The sequence below is a fragment of the Rattus norvegicus genome, chromosome 10 (assembly GCF_036323735.1).
Source record: "Rattus norvegicus strain BN/NHsdMcwi chromosome 10, GRCr8, whole genome shotgun sequence".
NCBI classification, from domain to species: domain Eukaryota; kingdom Metazoa; phylum Chordata; class Mammalia; order Rodentia; family Muridae; genus Rattus; species Rattus norvegicus.
This window is the reverse complement of record NC_086028.1, coordinates 100,742,341-100,765,659: the sequence shown is the minus strand read 5'-3', so window position 1 is coordinate 100,765,659 and position 23,319 is coordinate 100,742,341. Positions and strand designations below refer to the sequence as shown.

The window sequence follows — 23,319 nt, the reverse complement described above, 5'->3', positions numbered from 1 at the left end:
GGCGAAACGCCTGGGGGTTCATAGGCTGCGTTTTTTCCTCACCATTGGGGTGCCGGGCTGCCTACACACCACTTGAGGAAGAGGAAACGAAAAATAGTCTAGGATAGGGGACCCAGCCCCGTTTCTCAGAGAGAGAAATGAAGGAGAGCTGGGATAAATTCTGTGGTTCTCAAACTCTTGCGTACCCCGATGCTACTGGGAACCAAAGTAGGAGTTGAGAACAGGGTCTCCCATTCTTCTGTGTACCCAGGTGGCAGGGAACCAAAAGGAGTTAGGAATGGGGGTCTGACCCCCCTATCCCCTATTCCGCACTAAGCCTGGGACGTGGGGGGTTGGGATTCTGCTTCATTCTGAGTGAATGCCAGGAGTATGGAGGGGCTTCTAGGAAAGACTTTGGCGGGGCTCTGTATGATGAAGGCCTTCCGCCTCGGACTCCATATGGTGAAGAGCTCCCACCTCAGGAGGCTCTGATAAAGAAGACGGTCTTTGCTTATCTAAACGGTTTTATTCCTAGCAAAAGTGGATGCATACGACTTACTCGGGGTGAACAAGGATTAAATACCTTTTGCAGGCCCTGGGTTCGGTCCCCAGCTCCGAAAAAAAGAACAAAAAAAAAAATACCTTTTGCAGGAAGGGATGCCCAGAAAGGGAATCTCATTGGCTAAACACTCTGGGTCTATACTTCGTTATCATGGAAACCTCTAAGTTTTTATCCTACCTGACTGGTTGTTGAGGTCCTCTTAGTGGGGTGTTATGGTCACATGCTCCAGGACAGGAAACTGGTCGGGAGTTAGTTGGAACCCCTGCTGTTCTCAATTATGTGATTTATTGTGGTTCTGAACTTGCTACAGCCTTACCAGTTCTTCTGTCCAGTGGCACCGTCCACTGCCCCACACTCTGTCTCGAAAAACTAAAGCTAAAATTAAATTAAAAATTAATTTTAAACAGAGCATGTAATGAGAAGTTGGTGCTTGCATTTTTGAGGCTAAACACAGTGAGCAGTGAAGAGGATGTGGGGGAGGGACTGAGATACAGGCTGAGGCTGGATCATGAGGTCAAGAGGCTGGGTGGGTCACAAACAGTGATAAGCCAGTGTTTGAGTCTAAGTTTGAGATAAGCTGATCTGTCTGAATGTCTGGTCCATGCACCCATCTGTCTGTCTGTCCTAGTCTAATTTTGTTGCTGTGATAAAACCCTGACCAAAGCCAACGTGGTGGGAGGAGAGGTATAATTTGGCTGATGCTTCTATGGCACAGTCCATTTTGAAGGAAGGTCTCAGGAGCTCAGCAGGAACCTGGGGGCAGGAACTGAAGCGGAGGACATGGAGGGACGCTGATCACTGACTTGCTCTCCCTGGTTTGTCAGCCTGCTTTCTTATAGAAGCCAGGACCAACTGTTCAGGGATGCCATCACAGCCATCCATCAATTAACAATCAAGAACAGATCCTTACAAACCTGCCCACCATGTCAACCTGATAGAAGAAAGTTCTCAATAAGGGTTCTTCCACAGTTTTCTAGTTTGTACTTAGTTGACAAAGTTACAGGTGCACTATAACCTATCAGCCCACTGACAAACTGTGTGTCTGCTTATCATTTTTCTTTTCTCTTCCTTTTTGTTTTTGTTGTTGTTTATTTTGTGTTTTTTTCTTTTCAACATAGGGTATCTTTCATAACTTGCAGTCTAGACCAGGCTGGCCTCAAACTCACAGAGATTTGCCTCTGCCTCCACAGTGTTTTGATTAAAATCGTGAACCAGCAACCCCAGCTTTCTTTCCTCTTTCCAGAGACTGCCGGTCAGCTTTTTCTCTCCTTACTCTGATTAATATCAAGACAAAGGCTGCTTAAGGAGGGACAGGCTTATTTTGGCTCATGGTTAGAAGGGATTCAGTCCACTGTGGTGGAAAGGCAGGGAGGGGGCTGTGAGGTGTCTGCCCACATTGCCTCCACAGTAGAAAGCAGAGAGGGATAAGAGCTGGTGTTCCCTTCCCTCCTCCCTTCCTTCCCTTTACCCAGTCCTCCATTCAGCCCAAAGTAGGCATCTGCTTTCTGCACTCCCTCCTCTCTCTAAGAGGGACCTTCCTCCATCCTGTTCCTGAGAGAGGCCCTGATGGCAACAGAAGACCATGAGAGACACAAGGAGGTGCCCCATGACAGAGAAGTCCTACTAGGCACCTCCCAGATGAGTCTGTCCCTGTGGAGTTGCAGCGATCAGCACTGGATACATGTAGAAACTTCTGGTAGCTGAGGGTTGTTCCTCTTTTTGGATTTCTTGCTTCTCATCTCAGGTCAGAGCTTGTCAAGAGACTCCAGAAGACCATTGTCTTCGGGGTTTCCTCTTTTCCCCATAGCAACTGCACGTGTTTCTGGGGTTCTGTTTGTTTCTGTGGCCTGACAGGGGTGGGTGAGTGTGAAGTGGCCCCACGCCTGGGGAGAGTTCTTGTTGGCAACTTCCTACTCTCCTCTCTCACTCTTGCAGTAATGACTGTCTTAGATGTGCAGGAAAAGTCAGCTCTTGGGAGTGCACAGAACAGGAAGACAGCAGAAGCCTGGAACCCCGACTTTGTGGAGTATGTACCTCAGCAGACACTGGTGACACAGAAATAAGTTGCTAATTTTTCAGTCTCTGGTGCATTTCTGGGAACATCAGCACCTGTGTCTCCCCTCCTTCCCACTCCTCTCCGCCTTCCAAGAGAGGCCTATGGAGCAACTCTCAATTCAGTCCTGCACCCTAACAAGAAAGAGAAAGATTCCCAGACCTAAGGCCCCTGGAGCCCACCCTCCCAGAACCCACTTGGAGCAGGCTGGCCTACACTGGCTTATAGATACACAAATAGGCACGGCTCCCCATGCAAATATATCATTACAATTCTAACCTTTCAGGATCAAGTGTAGTTATTGGCATGTGTGTGCACTACCATATACATGTGAATACTCCTCACATGTGCTAAATATGCCACACACGTGTATGTACCACACAGCATACATGTAACACAGTCAAGTGCTGCATAGTGAACATACCACATGTGACACATACATACTATATGCATCATTTGTATGTATACCATATCTCATATACCTAACATAGGATACATACTGTACATGCTACAGACATAATGCATATATACTGCACACATCAGATGTAATTATGAACTCCACACTATACACAGCTGTACATGCCACATGAAATACGTCAGCCATCGTTATGATTCAGAGACACAGTCAGGGTTCAATAATAAGGGTGGAAATGGCAGTCCTGGCTGTAACAACATTATGTCTTGGTCACACACACACACACACACACACACACACACACACACACACACACACTTAGGTACACACCTCACCCAAATACACACATGCATGAAGATATACAAATCACATATACCACATTTAGTCACCCAGCCCCAGGTCCCCTGTTTCCATGGACACCTCGCTCCCTGTCCCCTCACTCACTTACCCCTCAAGCTCAAGTCCTGGGTCTGACAAAGGCAGTGTCCCTGCTCAGCCTACCGTAACACACAGGTCTCTTTAGTTCCTGACTCCAGGGAGCCTCTTCAAGCCTGGCCCCCCTGTGAGGCTAGAACTGGGGACTCCTGGACTGCAGGGTCCTTCCTCCTGCTCTGTCCTGGTCCTATGCAAGGCCCCATGGAAATTCCTGGGCACATAGTGTCAGTATAAGAGGAACACAAGACATGACCAATTCTGCTGTGTTTGCCATCTTGGGTGGTCCCTGGAGGTTTAGCACAGGCCAAGGTAGGAAGAGGACCCTGACCAAGCATAGGTCAGGATTGTCTCAAAAACCTCTCATTCACAGGAAACTCAGGCAGATTTTACTCCAGATGACACAGGCACAATTGCTGTGGGATTCATTAAAATGGACTTAGAAGAGACCAAAAAGACCTCTGTACAATCCTGCCTTCCCTATTGTCCTGTCTGTCCCATCACAAGTCTGTGATTCCAGCAAACACAGAACTGTCAAAACATGGGACTCTTATTCACAGCCCTGGGCAAAGACATGAAATAAACCAGCCTAGCAAGAATACAGGGGCAGCCAATGGCAATGACCAGTGTGTGTTGTGCAGTGTGTGTCTGAATGTGACGGTGTGTGCAGATGAACAGAGACAACTCTGTCCTTCAGTAGCTGTGAGTGCTACCCCGACTGTGCCAGGACCAGACACTTCTAGCCGAGGGGTAGAATCCAGGCCTGAGCTCCTTATCCCTCCATGTCCTGATGAAGGCCATGTCCTCTCTGAAGGGGCCTGAGTCCTGCTGGGACCTCTTGCCATCCTCTTTGAGGGAAGAGGACTAAGAGCATCTGCTTCCTTCCATGAAGGACTTCCCAGGCCGGGGACTGAGTGTTCACCTTCTTGCCATGAAGGGTTTGGGGATTTTTGTTGTTGTCCTGTTCTGTGTTCTTCTTTCTGTTCTTCTGTTATATCTTTGCGTGTTTGAGGGGGCAAAGAGAACCCTCCTGGGGGCACACATGTGCCATGAGACATGTGCATGCCATGGACACACCGAGAGAAGCCTTCAATGCCCCTCCTCACCTCTCACCTTATTTGAAACTGGGTCTTTCTTGTTCTCTACTGCAGACATCAGGCTAAATGTTTCAGAAGCTTCCCCGAATCCTCCATCTCTGCGTCCCGTCTCACCTAGTAGGGCAGCGATTACAGATGAGTGGGAGCATTCAGCTTTCTGTGACTTCTGGGGATCTGAACCCAAGTCATCACTTTGCACTGCAAGCACCTTACCTACTGAGCCATCTCCCCACACCCATGGAACTCCATGGAATTCCAAGTCACTACAGGGGTCTTGGGGTTCTAGATGGCATTGTGGGACATAAAAAGAGCCCTGATGCAATAGGACTTTCTGTTATAATGCTGTGTTTATAAATCTCTTACTGACTTTATATAACTTTTTTGTATATTTTTATTTCTTCAATTTTTCATTATCAGGAGTGGCTGAAATAAAAAATATAATTGAGTCCCATCATTATTGTCATTATGGAAATGGCCATAAGAGAAAACTGGTCAGATGAATATTATTGCTTCCCACTTTTCAACTGGTAAATAGTTGCCATTGATAAAACAGACAAGCCCAGAGAATCTGTCCAGAATGTTCAAGAATATGGTCTGTTATACAACATGCCTGTTCTCGGGGAGAACACCTAGGACATACTTATGTGTCCTTCTTGATCTCATCATACAAGACAAGCACAAAGGCACCACCCATGCCTCTGAGAACGTTGGACCATGCACCCTTGAAAAAGGCCTTGCCTCCTTCGTCTGGAGCAATCTTCCGCCAGCAGTCAAGCGTGCCTGTATGCACGATATCAGTTCCTTTGTGTCCAGACTGCATCATCATATGATGAGGAACCGTGTCAAAAGGATAGGAAGTCAGGCCAGCAACAGAAGTGACAGACTGTGCAATCATCCAGCTGATGAAGATGTGAGTATTCTTGGGATCTGGGAGCATTCCCTTTGCGGTGTCTTAGATACCGAAATAGGCAGCTCGGTAGATGATAATACCCTGTACTGACACATTAAAGCCGTGGTACAGGCCCTTAATCCCATCAGATTTGTAGATCGTAACCAGGTAGTCACCAAGGCCTTTGAAGTCCCTTTCAGCTCCAGCTTTGCCCACATCAGCTGCTAGACGGGAACGGGCAAAATCAAGAGGGTACACAAAGCGTAAGGATGTGGCCCCAGCAGCACCACCTGATGCCAGGTTCCCTGCAAAGTACCTCCAAAACTGGGTCCTCTTGTCCACACCACCCAAAAAGATCTGCTTGTATTTATCTTTGAAGACAAAGTTGAGAGCCTGGGTGGGAAAGTATCTGATGACATTGGCCAGGTTACCATGCCAGAAGGACAGGACTCCCTGTTCCTTGGGGATGCGAACTACACAGTACATGATGCCCTTGTATTGCTTATCTGCTGAGATTTGCTTGCTGGCATGCTGTACCTGCAGCATGACACACTCGATGGGTGCTACCACCATCTTGAAGATGGCTGCAGTCACTCCAACAGCCAAGAAGACCTTGGCGAAGGACACAGCAGCATCTGTCATGTTGAAAGCAAAAAAGAAGAGGCAGGCGAGTGCAGGACAGGACTGGGTTGACAACTGGCTTTGACTCCTGGACTCTGGGTGACTTTATATAACTTTTAATGCATGTTTCTTGTCTTCCCAAAGCTTATCTGACAAGGACAGCTCCTGGCAGAGTGACCTAACATGAGCATGAGGTACAATGGGAGCACAACTACTGACCATCACCAATAATTCTGAGTCCCTTGTCCTTACTGATGTGTTCGTCCAAAGGGACTGTGGCATTGTGTTGTGTCAGATACGTTTATGTGGCACCTGGAGCAGGTTCTGTGACACTGTCTGGAAAGTGACTCTCCATTCTCACGTCCTTCAAGTCTGGACCAGAGGGTATGCACTGAACTCTCGGCTGAGTTAGTTATGAGTCATGTGCTCTGCTATGAGTCAAGTCCTGTTCTGAGGAAATCCCAGAGGTCATGTGTAAGACAGACCTGTGTCTGAACCCCACATTCTCTGATCTCCATTAGCCACTGTTGAGCCAGGGGATGTAGTGCCCTTGTGCCCCTCGGTTCAGATCAGTATTGAGAATTCTCCCAATGTCGGACTGTTCCTTTCCTCAGACAGAGATACCCTAGGACTGAGGGTGCCTCCTCTGGGGAAGCAAGGAGAAGTTGGGGTTCGTTATGACTGATGCTTCTTCCTCCTCAGGCCCTGACACACTCTATCCAGGCCCATGACATTTTGACCTGGTTCAAATATGAAAACAATTACAAGTCCAGAACAATCCATTTGGTCCTTTTGTTCAGCCTTGTGTTTCCTAGAGCTAGATCTCACCTGCTGGTAGAAAGGGAGCCTTCAGCCCAATGCCCATCTGCTTTGAGGCTCCAGGGCATCATGATGAATTTGCATTCTGTGTTAGTAGGAAGAACATCTTTGTTCGGTGTTGATAGGGACTAGAAGTGAGTGGGATAAGAGTGGATACACAGAGTAGAGTCTCAACCCAGGGCCCTGTAAGTGTAAATGTCCCCCACAAATGTCACCACAGCCTGCACATATTTCTGTAGATCAGAGGGGCATAAGTGCCTCTGTAGTCAGGTGGGTGAGTGAGCTTCAGTACTCACTCTTGTTCCTTCTTCCCCAACAAGAAAGAGAAGTAGACGGCCAGAACTGGGAAACTGAGTCATCAGAAAGTAGACATCTTGGGGTTGGGGATTTAGCTCAGTGGTAGAGCGCTTGCCTAGGAAGCGCAAGGCCCTGGGTTCGATCCCCAGCTCCGGAAAAAAAAGAACCAAAAAAAAAAAAAAAAAGAAAGTAGACATCTGAGGTCATCCTTACATTCTTCCACACAACACCTACCTGAAATCATGTCCATGTCTAGACATGGGGCCAGGAGACACAGGAAGAGCGAGCTGTCATGCATAGTGACACCCATCTATTTCTGGTACTGAAGGGAAGGGAGATTTCTGTGAGTTCAATGTTAGCTTGAGCTAAAAGGTGCATTGCAGCCCAGCTTGGGTGGCCGTGTGAGACACTTTCTCAAATCATCAGGGCCAAAGATGTGTCTTAGTCGGCACAGTGCTTGCCTAGCATGTGTGAAGCCCTGAGCTCCATCTTGAGCACACCATGACTGGGCTGTGGTGACACACACCTAAAATTTCTGGACTCAGGATGTGGGGGAAGGAAGATGAGTTCAAGGACATCCTTAGCTAAATAGAGTCTAGCCTGGGCTAGAGATGCTGCCACAGACAAACAACAAACCAAACAGAATCAGAAGGAAGATATGATGGGAGGGGAGAAAGCTGTGACCTACAGGTCCGTACCCTTTGTGGGGACTCAGACACACAGATAAACTCTCAGGGATCAGCTCATAGCATGAGCTTGACCAGCAGTGTGAACCTGGAAATAGTGCTAAAGACCTCATAAACTAAGAGCACCCTATAATCTGAATATTGAAAGGAGGTGGTTCCTCTGTAATCACAGAGCTAGAGCAAGAGAAGGGCAGCTTTCAAACCCACTCAGGAAGTGGTTTGTAAGAGAGGGTGGGCCAACTGACTGAAAAAGGAAATGTTCCCCAGGTCTCTTGGGCAGTAGGTAGAAGCCCTCAGGGACAGAGGGCATCCTCAAACCACATCCATGGGTGCCCCTACTTGCTGGGCGTGGTAGGAACCCCAGACTCTGAGGACTAGAGCCCTCCCTATAACTTTTATCTAGAGCCTCACATGGGAGCAAGGAACCAGGAAGCTGAGGAGAAAAAGGAGAACTAGGCAAGAGGACATTCTACTGTGTAGAAGGAGACTGCTCCTTTGTCCCTCTAGGCTCTGGCATGGGTGCAGGTGACAAATGAGCTGAAGAAATGATCCCCAGAGGAATAGGATTGTGGCTGCCTTCAGCTCTGCTCCTCTCTGGAGTCCCAGGTGAGCATGAGGCAGGTGTGTCAGGTCCATCGTTGAAAATGGAAGCTCTTGCTGTTAGCCTGAGAGGGCCATGGGAAGTGCATGGAGCAGACAGCACAGGCAGACTGGCCTAGAGAGAAGGCAGGAGGGTGAGACAGAATCAGGAACCACACAGAGGGCTACCTGTGACTGTCACTGCCATAACCATGTAATCTCTACTTATCTTACAATCTCTGTGTAACCTCAGTGCTGACTCCTGCTCTGACAAAGCCTCTCTCCTTTCTCACTGTTGCCTCAAGATCTGAGGGTTTTTTAAGAGCTGACTCAGGGGAGGCCGTCCTCCTCATCCAGCTATGAGATGCAGAATGGAGATTTGTGTTTTCCAGGCTGTTTCCCTCTGCGTGGCCCCAGCAGTGTGACAGGCACTGTGGGGGAGTCCCTGAGCGTGACTTGTCAGTATGAGGAGAGATTCAAGATGAATAAGAAACACTGGTGCAGAGGGTCACATGTTCTACTTTGCGAAGATATTGTCATGACCAGAGGCTCAGAAGAAGCTAGGAATGGCCGAGTGTCCATCCGGGACCATCCAGACAACCTGACCTTCACAGTGACCTTGCAGAGCCTCACCCTGGAGGATGCAGGCACCTACATGTGTGGGGTGGGAACACCATTTCCCTATCACCGCTTTTGGAATAAAGAGTCATTCAGGGTTGAGGTGTCTGTCATCCCAGGTAAGCCTCCTTCATGTCAGGGCAGCCTGAGTCCAGGCCTGTCATTCCCTCATGGAAAAAGGAAGCCATGATCCTTAGCATGATGAACTGGGAGAGTGAGTGATCCAGGATAGGGAGTGTGTGTCCACACATGCTTTTGTTAGAACATGTTTGGTACAAGTGACAGTGTGTGTGTGTATACCATTACATGTGTGTGCATGCACACAGACACAATGGGGAACCTGTGTTCTACAAGACATTTTATTATTTTATTTATTTATTTGCTTTTTTATATATTGTTTATTTGTCTGTGTATAGGAGCTTGTCCATGGTGTGTGTGAGTAAAAGGAGAACTTCTGGGTGTTAGTTCTCTATTTCCACCTTGTGGGTCAAACTCATTCATCAAGCTTGGCAAGCAAGAGCCTTTAGCCAGTGAACCATCTCATCAACCCGTGTTGGAGATTCTCAGTGTCCACTGTGGGACAGTTTCAAGTGTGAAAGTTTCTAGAGACAGGCTCTGAATCGTTGGCTCTTTGTGACTTCCAGTTCTGTTAAGAGAGGAGTCCTCTGTCCCAGGTCTCATACGATCCTGTCCCCAATCTCCATGAGGGAACAGTACCTCTGCACATCAGCTCCCCTCTCTCAAAGGTGGCTCTGACCTGGGACTGAGTGGACACTTCCTTTCCATGGAGGTACCAGCTCTATCACTGGTTCTGGGACTTCTGGGAGATTTCTCAGCATCCTGAGAAACCCCCCAAACAACCCCAAGCTCCCCCTTGTCTCTGTTTCCCAGCAACAATTTACTGCTGGAAGAAACTCAGAGGATTCCTCCAGGTTCCCCTTGCAGGATGGAAAACGCTTTCAGCTACTTTGGTGGCCAATATTCTTCGTGTCTATAGTTCATTCTCAGATTATGGGACCTCCCTTGTACTTAGAACCCTTAAGAGCAGGGGTGGTAAGGGACTGAAGTAGGGGTCAAATGCATCTGATAAGCCCAGTTGGTATCATCACATCTTCTTCTTCCTGTTCTTGTTCTTGTTGTTCTTCATCTTTCTCCTTCTTTTTCTCCTTCTTCTCCTTCTCCATCTTCATCATCATCATAGTTATTTGAGGGAGGATCTTGAGTATCCAGGTAAACCCCAATCTCACTGTGTTCTCAGGACTCATCTTGAATGCCTGCTGTCCTTGTCTCTGCCGCTCCTGCGCTCAGATTGCAAGCAGACATCACCACACCCAGCTCCTGGTTCTCAATGTTGATTTTCCCCTTATGTTTCCCTGCAACCTCCTCTGTGGATCCACACTGAAGTCTGGGAAGGCAAATCCCACTGACATAGCTGTCTCTCTGCAGTAGAGGCCACTCTCCCCAGGGCCCTGCAAGCACCTGCCTTTCTAGAACTTTCCATCTGCTCATTCCTCAGAGAACACTGCCCAGTGGCCTTTCTGGCTGACACTGGGAATGAGTGGACCAGGCAGACAAGGAGATTCACTACCCTGTTTGTCCCCAGAAGGATGGCAGACAAGGAGGCAAACACTGTGGTTGAGATTGAATGGAACCTGACACACTCTCCTCTGTAAGAAGACTGTCTCCATGTTTACAAGTGCAGGCCAGACACTGTGCACCCTGAGATGGGCTGGGAAGGGAATCCCTGACCAGGCATTGGTGTGGCCATGGGGCTGATAGCCTGTCAGACGGCTGTCCACATGCCCCAGGAAGCCGTGTGAAGCAGAGTGACAGAGCTTCCTGTGGGTAGGAGACAGTGTGGAGGTCATAGGAATTGTCTTGTGTTCTCATCCTTTGCTCCAATCACAGGTTCAAGCCTTTGGAGCAGTACAACAGTCCCAGAGACCATCAGATCCTCACTGGTTCATACTCAGCCCAGTGTGACCACAGAAGACACAATTCCTGCTCCTAGCGCACGGCCTCGGTGAGGAACCTACATCCATGAGATTTTTGGATTGTCGAGGAGGGGTCATACTGAGAGAGCAGAGGTAGAAGGGTTTGGATCTCCCTCTTGTATACCTCTCCTGTGTTCCCAATGTCAGGCTAACCTGAAGGGTCTTGTGAGTACAAGTTGCTCATCTAAAAATAAGGACACAGAAGTGACACTCAGATACAGACCCACTTGTTGGTGGTAAATATTTAAAAACTTGCTAAACCTTTTATCCCACAGTAGCCCCGGCACTTGTGGGGCCGAATGGAACTAACCCTAATTTACCTCTGGTTAGTATCTCTCCCGGCAGCTCTCTGCTAGCTGATAACTTTCTGGTAAAATCAGGGTTCTAGAAGTCCAGCATGGACTGGCCTGTCATGGCTCCCTGCCATTGACACTGCTCAGACTCCCAACAACCCAGTGAAATCATGACTCAACAAAGTATAATTTATCAATCTGATTTATATGTTATACTCTCAATCCACAATCTGTCCACACAATAAACTCACAAGCCGATAAGCGATTACCTCTGATAAGGCTATAAACCGCTTACCTACATAGGATAAATTTGCCTACAGAAATCCATCCCAGCTACTTTAGCAATTCAAGATCACCCATATCTGGGTCACCCTTTTCCGTCTCCATCATGATTCTCCTCCTTCCCCTTCTCTCTCACCTTACAAAATCTTTGTCACCACCTTAGTTTTTTACTGTCCAATCATGGCTTTGCCCTAATTTGTTCCAGCCCTCACCTGCATACAGACATCAACCTACACCCACTGAACTGGAGTTACTTTCCTGCCAAGCGGGTCCTACCTAAACACATCCAGAGCCTGGAGAAATGGCTCTGGGGAGATGGTTCTGCCCCTCTGAGTACATCTGAGTTTGAGCCATATCACCTACAGGGAAAGTCAGGCATTTCAGCTCATATCTGAAGGACAACAGCTGCTGAGGTAGAGACAGAAGGATGCCTGAGACTCACTGGCAAGACACCCTACTTGGCGAGCTTCAGGCTAGTGAGAGATCCTGTCAGAAAACAAGACAGATGGGCCAGGTGTGGTGGCTCCCACCTTTAATCCCAGCACTTGGGAGGCAGAGGCAGGTCAAGCTCTATGACTTTAGGACCAGCCTGGACACACAGTGAATTCCATTCTAGCCTGGACTACATAGTGAGACCTGTCTCAGGACTAACGCAGAGTAGTGGCTCATGAGGAATGACCAAGTTTATTCTCTGACCTCCACATTTATGCACATGCATGTTTACCTGCACATATACACATGAACACACACTTACACACACACACACACACACACACACACACACACACACACACACACAAGTATCTATGTAAAATGAATAAGCAGGGGATGTGGAAGCAAAGTCACCCAATACTTGGGAGGCAAAAACAGGTGGATGTCTATGAGTTGAAGGACATCTTCGTTCAGCTAGGCCTACATAGTAGAAATGAATGAATGAATGAATGACACCAGGAGAAAGTGGGAGAAGTCCAGTTAGAAGAGATCTGAGTGTGGGTTGGGGAGGAGGTGTCTGCATGGTTAGAGGCTCTGTGGTTAGAGGCCCATGGGTTTGGTCTGGAGAGAGCAGGCCAGGCCTGAATTCACGGCTACTTCTTGGGCTATGGATTAATCACACTGGCCTTTCAGGCAGTCCTGTCCTTGTCCCTGCATAGATCTCTGCAGACACAGACCTGGGGTGGACACAGGCACATAGCACAGGGCATCAGCGTCGCCTTCTGGGAAGGGAGCTCATTGTGACTTTGTCCCTTCCAGGTCTCTTCTGGGCAGCCTCTACTTCTGCATCCTGGTGTTTCTGGAGTTGCCCCTGTTCCTGTGCATGCTCAGTGCCGTCCTGTGGGTGAACAGGCCTCAGAGGTGCTCTGGGTGACACAGCATTGGGCCCTGTCATGAGAACCAGTGAAGTCTGTTGATATGGAGGCCCTGTCCCTAGATGCATCACTTCTGGTGGCCAAGGACAACCAGTAAACCTGTGTTCTTGAGAATGCTCTGAGACTTTTAGAAGATTCTCTGCACGTGTCAAACACATAAAAGAATGTGCCCAATAAATACCAGCTGGGGAATTGGCTCAGCAGGTAACAACACTGGCTGCTCTTCCAGAGGTCCTGAGCTCAATTCCAATAACTACATCGGTGGCTCACAACCATCTCTAATGAGTTCCGATGCCCTCTTCTGCTGTGCAGGTGTACTTGCACATAAAATATTCATACATTGAATAAATTTATTAAAATTAATTACATAGAATTATAATAGAGTACCTTTACTTATTATTTGGTATGTTCACACGTGTGTAGAACATGACTCTATCCTGTCCATCTGCGTCCCCACCCTCCCATTCCCTCAGGCCTGTGTCCCCTGCTTCCTTTCATGTTCCATTTCTCTTTTTCTTTTTGTATCTCACCGAGAACACTTAGTGCCTCCTGACTGGATGCTAGCTGACCTTGCTGACTTGGTCTTGGGCATGTAACCATGGCTGCAGTGACCTCAGGATCAGGAGACAATGCCACATTCAGAACTCAGCATTTCAGGGCACTCTCCTCCCCTACCTCTGCCTGTGGAACTCTTTCCTCTCCCTCTCTGCCTTGGGGTGGGATGGCGGTGTCATACAGGGCTGAGCACTCGATGGTCACTTACACCACAGCAGAAGGAAGCATCGCCAACCAAGGCCAGGGCACCGCTCATTCAAGGGTAGAGACGTAGACACTTAGAGGACAATGTGACAGCTTGTCAAATAGATACGTACACCTTCCATGAGAAATACCCAATGCACTGTGTCCTCCAGATTCACTAATAGAATGCGGTCTATACTGATAATCTCCCTGTCTGACGTCACATCCCTGATTCCCAGCCACCCTGGTGACATCCTGAATCTAACAGTTATATCTGCTTGGCTTAAGGCTTTGCTGCATACATGCTCATGGGCTTGCCAAGGGTGTATTGTTTAGCTTCTCTGTGTCTGATTGTTGTATAAACAAAGTTGTACTTTTTTTTTTTACATAGAATCTTGCTATGGATGCCTGGTCCAGAATTCACTATACAGACCAATTGGCCTTAAACTCAGAAATTCACCAGCACTGTTATACCAGGACCAATGTTATATTTTCCCCCCAGTTTTCTGAAGTAAACCCAAAGCCTGACTCACAGAACAAGCACTTTACCACAGAGATGCATCCCACCCTCCCCTCCTGTCTGTCTGTCTCTCTGTCTGCCTCTTGTATTTCCTCCATCCTTTCTTCTTCCTTTTTTGTTATTAACAGGGTCTCAATATATAGCCCAGTCTAGTTTCCAACCCCTGATCCTCCTGCCTCTGCCTCCCTAGTTCTGGGATTACAGCCATGTTCTACCATGCCCAGTAACCTCCTTCATTTCTTTCTTTCTTTTTTTTTTTATTAACTTGAGTATTTCTTATATACATTTCAAGTGTTATCCCCGGTTTCCGGGCAAACATCCCCCTCCCCCCTCCCCTTCCTTATGGGTGTTCCCCTCCCAACCCTCCCCCCATTGCCACCCTCCCCCCCACAGTCTAGTTCACTGGGGGTTCAGTCTTAGCAGGACCCAGGGCTTCTCCTTCCACTGGTGCTCTTACTAGGATATTCATTGCTACCTATGGGGTCAGAGTCCAGGGTCAGTCCATGTATAGTCTTTAGGTAGTGGCTTAGTCCCTGGAAGCTCTGGTTGCTTGACATTGTTGTACTTTTGGGGTCTTGAGCCCCTTCAAGCTCTTCCAGTTCTTTCTCTGATTCCTTCAACGGGGGACCTATTCTCAGTTCAGTGGTTTGCTGCTTGCATTCGCCTCTGTATTTGCTGTATTCTGGCTGTGTCTCTCAGGAGCGATCTACATCCGGCTCCTGTCGGTCTGCACTTCTTTGCTTCATCCATCTTGTCTAATTGGGTGGCTGTATATGTATGGGCCACATGTGGGGCAGGCTCTGAATGGGTGTTCCTTCAGTCTCTGTTTTAATCTTTGCCTCTCCCTTCCCTGCCAAGGGTATTCTTTTTCCTCATTTAAAGAAGGAGTGAAGCATTCACATTTTGATCATTCATCTTGAGTTTCGTTTGTTCTAGGGATCTAGGGTAATTCAAGCTTTTGGGCTAATAGCCACTTATCAATGAGTGCATACCATGTATGTCTTTCTGTGATTGGGTTAGCTCACTCAGGATGATATTTTCCATTTCCAAAAATTTGCCTATGAATTTCATAAACTCGTTGTTTTTGATAGCTGAGTAATATTCCATTGTGTAGATGTACCACATTTTCTGTATCCATTCCTCTGTTGAAGGGCATCTGGGTTCTTTTCAGTTTCTGGCTATTATAAATAAGGCTGCGATGAACATAGTGGAGCACGTGTCTCTTTTATATGTTGAGGCATCTTTTGGGTATATGCCCAAGAGAGGTATAGCTGGATCCTCAGGCAGTTCAATGTCCAATTTTCTGAGGAACCTCCAGACTGATTTCCAGAATGGTTTTACCAGTCTGCAATCCCACCAACAATGGAGGAGTGTTCCTCTTTCTCCACATCCTCGCCAGCATCTGCTGTCACCTGAGTTTTTGATCTTAGCCATTCTCACTGGTGTGAGGTGAAATCTCAGGGTTGTTTTGATTTGCATTTCCCCTATGACTAAAGATGTTGAACATTTCTTTAGGTGTTTCTCAGCCATTCGGCATTCCTCAGCTGTGAATTCTTTGTTTAGCTCTGAACCCCATTTTTTAATAGGGTTATTTGTTTCCCTGCGGTCTAACTTCTTGAGTTCTTTGTATATTTTGGATATAAGGCCTCTATCTGTTGTAGGATTGGTAAAGATCTTTTCCCAATCCGTTGGTTGCCGTTTTGTCCTAACCACAGTGTCCTTTGCCTTACAGAAGCTTTGCAGTTTTATGAGATCCCATTTGTCGATTCTTGATCTTAGAGCATAAGCCATTGGTGTTTTGTTCAGGAAATTTTTTCCAGTGCCCATGTGTTCCAGATGCTTCCCTAGTTTTTCTTCTATTAGTTTGAGTGTGTCTGGTTTGATGTGGAGGTCCTTGATCCACTTGGACTTAAGCTTTGTACAGGGTGATAAGGATGGATCGATCTGCATTCTTCTACATGTTGCCCTCCAGTTGAACCAGCACCATTTGCTGAAAATGCTATCTTTTTTCCATTGGATGGTTTTGGCTCCTTTGTCAAAAATCAAGTGACCATAGGTGTGTGGGTTCATTTCTGGGTCTTCAATTCTATTCCATTGGTCTATCTGTCTGTCTCTGTACCAATACCATGCAGTTTTTAATCACTATTGCTCTGTAATACTGCTTGAGTTCAGGGATAGTGATTCCCCCTGAAGTCCTTTTATTGTTGAGGATAGCTTTAGCTATCCTGGGTTTTTTGTTATTCCAGATGAATTTGCAAATTGTTCTGTCTAACTCTTTGAAGAATTGGATTGGTATTTTGATGGGGATTGCATTGAATCTGTAGATTGCTTTTGGTAAAATGGCCATTTTTACTATATTAATCCTGCCAATCCATGAGCATGGGAGATCTTTCCATCTTCTGAGGTCTTCTTCAATTTCTTTCCTCAGTGTCTTGAAGTTCTTATTGTACAGATCTTTTACTTGCTTTGTTAAAGTCACACCGAGGTACTTTATATTATTTGGGTCTATTATGAAGGGTGTCGTTTCCCTAATTTCTTTCTCGGCTTGTTTCTCTTTTGTATAGAGGAAGGCAACTGATTTATTTGAGTTAATTTTATACCCAGCCACTTTGCTGAAGTTGTTTATCAGCTTTAGTAGTTCTCTGGTGGAACTTTTGGGATCACTTAAATATACTATCATGTCATCTGCAAATAGTGATATTTTGACCTCTTCTTTTCCGATCTGTATCCCCTTGATCTCCTTTTGTTGTCTGATTGCTCTGGCTAGAACTTCAAGAACTATATTGAATAAGTAGGGAGAGAGTGGGCAGCCTTGTCTAGTCCCTGATTTTAGTGGGATTGCTTCAAGTTTCTCTCCATTTAGTTTAATGTTAGCAACTGGTTTGCTGTATATGGCTTTTACTATGTTTAGGTATGGGCCTTGAATTCCTATTCTTTCCAGGACTTTTATCATGAAGGGGTGTTGAATTTTGTCAAATGCTTTTTCAGCATCTAATGAAATGATCATGTGGTTCTGTTCTTTCAGTTTGTTTATATAATGGATCACGTTGATGGTTTTCCGTATATTAAATCATCCCTGCATGCCTGGGATGAAGCCTACTTGATCATGGTGGATGATTGTTTTGATGTGCTCTTGAATTCGGTTTGCCAGAATTTTATTGAGTATTTTTGCGTCGATATTCATAAGGGAAATTGGTCTGAAGTTCTCTTTCTTTGTTGTGTCTTTGTGTGGTTTAGGTATAAGAGTAATTGTGGCTTCGTAGAAGGAATTCGGTAGTGCTCCATCCATTTCAATTTTGTGGAATAGTTTGGATAATATTGGTATGAGGTCTTCGATGAAGGTTTGATAGAATTCTGCACTAAACCCGTCTGGACCTGGGCTCTTTTTAGTTGGGAGACCTTTAATGACTGCTTCTATTTCCTTAGGAGTTATGGGGTTGTTTAACTGGTTTATCTGTTCCTGATTTAACTTCGATACCTGGTATCTGTCTAGGAAATTGTCCATTTCCTGAAGATTTTCAAGTTTTGTTGAATATAGGTTTTTATAGTAAGATCTGATGATTTTTTGAATTTCCTCTGAATCTGTAGTTATGTCTCCCTTTTCATTTCTGATTTTGTTAATTTGGACGCACTCTCTGTGTCCTCTCGTTAGTCTGGCTAAGGGTTTATCTATCTTGTTGATTTTCTCAAAGAACCTACTTTTGGTTCTGTTGATTCTTTCTATGGTCCTTTTTGTTTCTACTTGGTTGATTTCAGCTCTGAGTTTGATTATTTCCTGCCTTCTACTCCTCCTGGGTGTATTTGCTTCTTTTTTTTCTAAAGCTTTTAGGTGTGCTGTCAAGCTGCTGACATATGCTCTTTCCTGTTTCTTTCTGCAAGCATTCAGCGCTATGAGTTTTCCTCTTAGCACAGCTTTCGTTGTGTCCCATAAGTTTGGGTATGTTGTACCTTCATTTTCATTAAATTCTAAAAAGTTTTTAATTTCTTTCTTTATTTCTTCCTTGACCAGGTTATCATTGAGTAGAGCATTGTTCAATTTCCACGTATATGTGGGCATTCTTCCCTTATTGTTATTGAAGACCAGTTTTAGGCCGTGGTGGTCCGATAGCACGCATGGGATTATTTCTATCTTTCTGTACCTGTTGAGGCCTGTTTTTTGACCAATTATATGGTCAATTTTGGAGAAAGTACCATGAGGAGCTGAGAAGAAGGTATATCCTTTTGCTTTAGGATAGAATGTTCTATAAATATCCGTTAAGTCCATTTGGCTCATGACTTCTCTTAGTCTGTTGACATCACTGTTTAATTTCTGTTTCCATGATCTGTCCATTGATGAGAGTGGGGTGTTGAAATCTCCCACTATTATTGTGTGAGGTGCAATGTGTGTTTTGAGCTTTAGTAAGGTTTCTTTTACGTATGTAGGTGCCCTTGTATTTGGGGCATAGATATTTAGGATTGAGAGTTCATCTTGGTGGATTTTTCCTTTGATGAATATGAAGTGTCCTTCCTTATCTTTTTTGATGACTTTTAGTTGGAAATTGATTTTATTTGATATTAGAATGGCTACTCCAGCTTGCTTCTTCTGACCATTTGCTTGGAAAGTTGTTTTCCAGCCTTTCACTCTGAGGTAGTGTCTGTCTTTGTCTCTGAGGTGTGTTTCCTGTAGGCAGCAGAATGCAGGGTCCTCGTTGCGTATCCAGTTTGTTAATCTATGTCTTTTTATTGGGGAGTTGAGGCCATTGATGTTGAGAGATATTAAGGAATAGTGATTATTGCTTCCCGTTATATTCATATTTGGATGTGAGGTTATGTTTGTGTGCTTTCATTCTCTTTGTTTTGTTACCAAGACGATTAATTTCTTGCTTCTTCTAGGGTATAGCTTGCCTCCTTATGTTGGGCTTTACCATTTATTATCCTTTGTAGTGCTGGATTTGTAGAAAGATATTGTGTAAATTTGGTTTTGTCATGGAATATCTTGGTTTCTCCATCTATGTTAATTGAGAATTTTGCAGGATACAGTAACCTGGGCTGGCATTTGTGTTCTCTTAGGGTCTGTATGACATCTGTCCAGGATCTCTGGCTTTCATAGTCTCTGGCGAAAAGTCTGGTGTGATTCTGATAGGTCTGCCTTTATATGTTACTTGACCTTTTTCCCTTACTGCTTTTAATATTCTTTCTTTATTTTGTGCGTTTGGTGTTTTGACAATTATGTGACGGGAGGTGTTTCTTTTCTGGTCCAATCTATTTGGAGTTCTGTAGGCTTCTTGTATGTCTATGGGTACCTCTTTTTTTAGGTTAGGGAAGTTTTCTTCTATGATTTTGTTGAAGATATTTACTGGTCCTTTGAGCTGGGAGTCTTCACTCTCTTCTATACCTATTATCCTTAGGTTTGATCTTCTCATTGAGTCCTGGATTTCCTGTATGTTTTGGACCAGTAGCTTTTTCCGCTTTACATTATCTTTGACAGTTGAGTCAATGATTTCTATGGAATCTTCTGCTCCTGAGATTCTCTCTTCCATCTCTTGTATTCTGTTGGTGAAGCTTGTATCTACAGTTCCTTGTCTCTTCTTTTGGTTTTCTATATCCAGGGTTGTTTCCATGTGTTCTTTCTTGATTGCTTCTATTTCCATTTTTAATTCCTTCAACTGTTTGATTGTGTTTTCCTGGAATTCTTTCAGGGATTTTTGTGACTCCTCTCTATGGGCTTCTACTTGTTTATTTATGTATTCCTGATATTCTTTCAGGGATTTTTGTGTCTCCTCTCTATGGGCTTCCACTTGTTTATTTATGTTTTCCTGGAATTCTTTCAGGCATTTTTGTGATTCCTCTCTGTAGGCTTCTACTTGTTTATTAATGTTTTCCTGTGTTTCTCTAAGGGAGTTCTTCACGTCTTTCTTGAAGTCCTCCAGCATCATGATCAAATATGATTTTGAAACTAGATCTTGCTTTTCTGGTGTGTTTGGATATTCCATGTTTGTTTTGGTGGGAGAATTGGGCTCCGATGATGCCATGTAGTCTTGGTTTCTGTTGCTTGGGTTCCTGCGCTTGCCTCTTGCCATCAGATTATCTCTAGTGTTACTTTGTTCTGCTATTTCTGACAGTGGCTAGACTGTCCTATAAGCCTGTGTGTCAGGAGTGCTGTAGACCTGTTTTCCTCTCTTTCAGTCAGTTATGGGGACAGAGTGTTCTGCTTTCGGGCGTGTAGTTTTTCCTCTCTACCGGTCTTCAGCTGTTCCTGTGGGCCTGTGTCTTGAGTTCACCAGGCAGCTTTCTTGCAGCAGAAAATTTGGTCTTACCTGTGGTCCCGAGGCTCAAGTTTGCTCGTGGGGTGCTGCCCACGGGCTCTCTGCAGCGGCAGCAACCAGGAAGACCTGTGCCGCCCCTTCCGGGGGCTTCAGTGCACCAGGGTTCCAGATGGTCTTTGGCTTTTTCCTCTGGCGTCCGAGATGCATGTGCAGAGAGCAGTCTCTTCTGGTTTCCCAGGCTTGTCTGCCTCTCTGAAGGTTTAGCTCTCCCTCCCACGGGATTTGGGTGCAGAGAACTGTTTATCCAGTCTGTTTCCTTCAGGTTCCGGCGGTGTCTCAGGCAGGGGTCCTGCCGCTCCTGGGCCCTCCCCTACGGGAGCCCAGAGGCCTTATACAGTTTCCTCTTGGGCCAGGGATGTGGGCAGGGGTGGGCAGTGTTGGTGGTCTCTTCTGCTCTGCAGCCTCAGGAGTGCCCACCTGACCAGGCGGTTGGGTCTCTCTCTCACGGGGTCTGGGAGCAGAGAGCTGCTGCGGGCCGGGATCCGCGGGTGTGGGACTTCCGGTAAACACAGAACGTGCCCGGTTCTAGAGGAATTCTGCTTCCGTGTGTCCCAAGCTCACCAGGCAGCTTTCTTGCAGCAGAAAAGTTGGTCTTACCTGTGGTCCCGAGGCTCAAGTTCGCTCGTGGGGTGCTGCCCACGGGCTCTCTGCAGCGGCAGCCACCTCCTTCATTTCTAAGTCTTGTGTGACTTTACCAGTTAACATTGTGTCTTTGAGGTTCCCACAACTGATATGTCAGTGCTCTAACATGCACCCTGCCTGTGCTGCCCTCTGGTTGGCTGTGTAGGCACCCAAGACATCATTTTCCCCTTCTGTGGTTAAACACTGAATAGCCTCTTTTCCCTTCTCTGTCATTCCCTCTTTGTCCTTGTCATCTTCCTCCCTCTCCCTTCCTGCTGTTTTTATGAAATAAAACACAAGCACACCTCACCAAGACCTGCTTTTATGTGAGTTCTGCTGATCTGCCTCAGGTCTTCATGCTGGTTCATTGAGCCCTTTATTGACTGAATTACCTCCACTGTCAGATATAGATATAGATAAAGATATGGATATGGATATAGACAGGATATGGATATGGATATAGATAGAAAGATATGTATTTTGATGAATAGCTTTTAATTGCAATGTAGCAAATTAGTCAATATTTTCTTTGTGGCTTAGGCCTCTGGCTCTGAATTAACAAATTGTCATATTAAGATAAGCACATGCTTGCAATCCCAGCACACTTGACATAGAGCCAGGAGAATCTGGAGTTTCATCCTCAACTACATGGTAAATTCTTGGTCATCTTAGACAACATACGACTGTGGAGAGATGGTTTGGCAGTCACAAGCACTGGCTGTTCATCCAGGTTTGCACCCCAGTAGCCTCTAACTCCATTTCTAAGGGATCCAACTTCCTCTCTGGCCCTGTCTGAGCACTGCCAGGTACAGTAACATGCATGGGCACAAACCCTCATGCAAATAAAAAGAAACAAAAATATTTTCAACAAAATAAATAACCTAAGAAGATGAAAAGGAGGGGAAGACTGGTAATAACAGGAAGAAGAGAAGGTGACATCCTAAATTTTAAATGACTTTCCTGTATTTTAAACATGTTTGTGTCTAACTCCTTACATTTTATTTTTCATGATTATTGAGTGCATGTGTGATATGTGTGTGTGCGTGTGCATGCCACAGTCAGGGCAGACCTTTGTGGTATCAGTTCCCTCCTTCCACAGTCACGTGAGGTACCAGCGCTGAATTCAGGTAACCAGGCTTGCGGAGCATCATCACCCACTGAGCCAGCGTGGGTCACACTGGTACACCGTGGTCTTGTAGGTAGAGCTCTACTCTTAAGTCTTGGTGTCTCTGCTCTCTTCTTAGGTGTGGATGAATCTTCATCAACACTGGTCAGATCTTCTGCTGTTCCCATTTGGGACGAGGGAATCAAGTTCCTAAAAGGAAAATCAAATTTGGGCTAGAGAGATGGCTCCACTGAGAGCAGCGGCTGCTCTGTCAGAGACGCTGAGTTCACTTCTTAGCACCCAGCCTGGGTGTCTCACAGCCCAGCTCAAGGGATTAATGCCTCCTTCTGGCCACTGTAAGTCCTGCTCTTATAAGGTGCAGAGACAGACAGACAGACAGACAGACAGACAGACAGACAGACACGAAAAACAACACAAAGTTTATAAAAGGAAAGGTTTTTTGAAAAGCCCGTGTTGGGACTTCAAGTGAAAGCCCATGTCTCAGGCAGGGATTCTGTTGCTGTGAAGAAACACCAACCACAACCAAAAGCAACTTGGGGAAGAAAAGGTTTATTCTGTTGTCTCTTCCATATCTCAGTCCAGCATCAAAGCAGTCAAAGCAGAAGACACACAGGGCAGGAACCCCAAGGCAGGAGCTGATGCAGAGGCCATGGAGGGCAGCCACTTACTGTTCTGCTCCTCATGGCTTGCTCAGCCTGCTTTCTTATAGAACCCAGTGCCACCAGCCCAGAGCTGAAACAAGAAGTCTGTCTCTATGTAGTCATGGTGACTTGCTGTCCTGGAACTCATAGAGATCTCCCTGCCTCCACCTCCCCACTGTGGGCATCAAATGTCTGTACCACTCTGCCTGCATGGAGCTGTTTCTCAGTTGAGGTTTCCTTCCCTCAGGTGACTCTAGCTCGGGCCAATTGGACATTAAATCCAGGCAGCACAGAGCGTCCAATGCACCGTTAGGATAACCTCCTTATCTATGAGCATGGACTGTAAGCACAATGACTTGGGAACTTTGAAAATATCTTCTAAGGG

General features: G+C 46.0%; 1 protein-coding gene and 2 pseudogenes across 2 annotated transcripts; 2 read left to right on the top strand and 1 right to left on the bottom strand.

Annotated features, from left to right (window-relative positions):
• Window positions 1–5,178: 5,178 nt before the first annotated feature.
• Slc25a5-ps8 (solute carrier family 25 member 5, pseudogene 8) lies at window positions 5,179–6,415 on the bottom strand (annotated as a pseudogene).
• Slc25a5-ps5 (solute carrier family 25 member 5, pseudogene 5) overlaps window positions 5,693–23,319 on the top strand; it is an 86,143-nt pseudogene continuing 68,516 nt past the window's right edge.
• On the top strand, window positions 8,111–13,359 carry Cd300c2 (CD300C molecule 2). Of its 2 annotated transcripts, NM_001168284.1 has the most exon segments (4): window positions 8,340–8,456; window positions 8,822–9,166; window positions 10,956–11,070; window positions 12,868–13,039. In NM_001168284.1, coding segments are annotated over 4 exon segments (636 nt in total). In that variant the 5' UTR covers window positions 8,340–8,395; the 3' UTR covers window positions 12,983–13,039.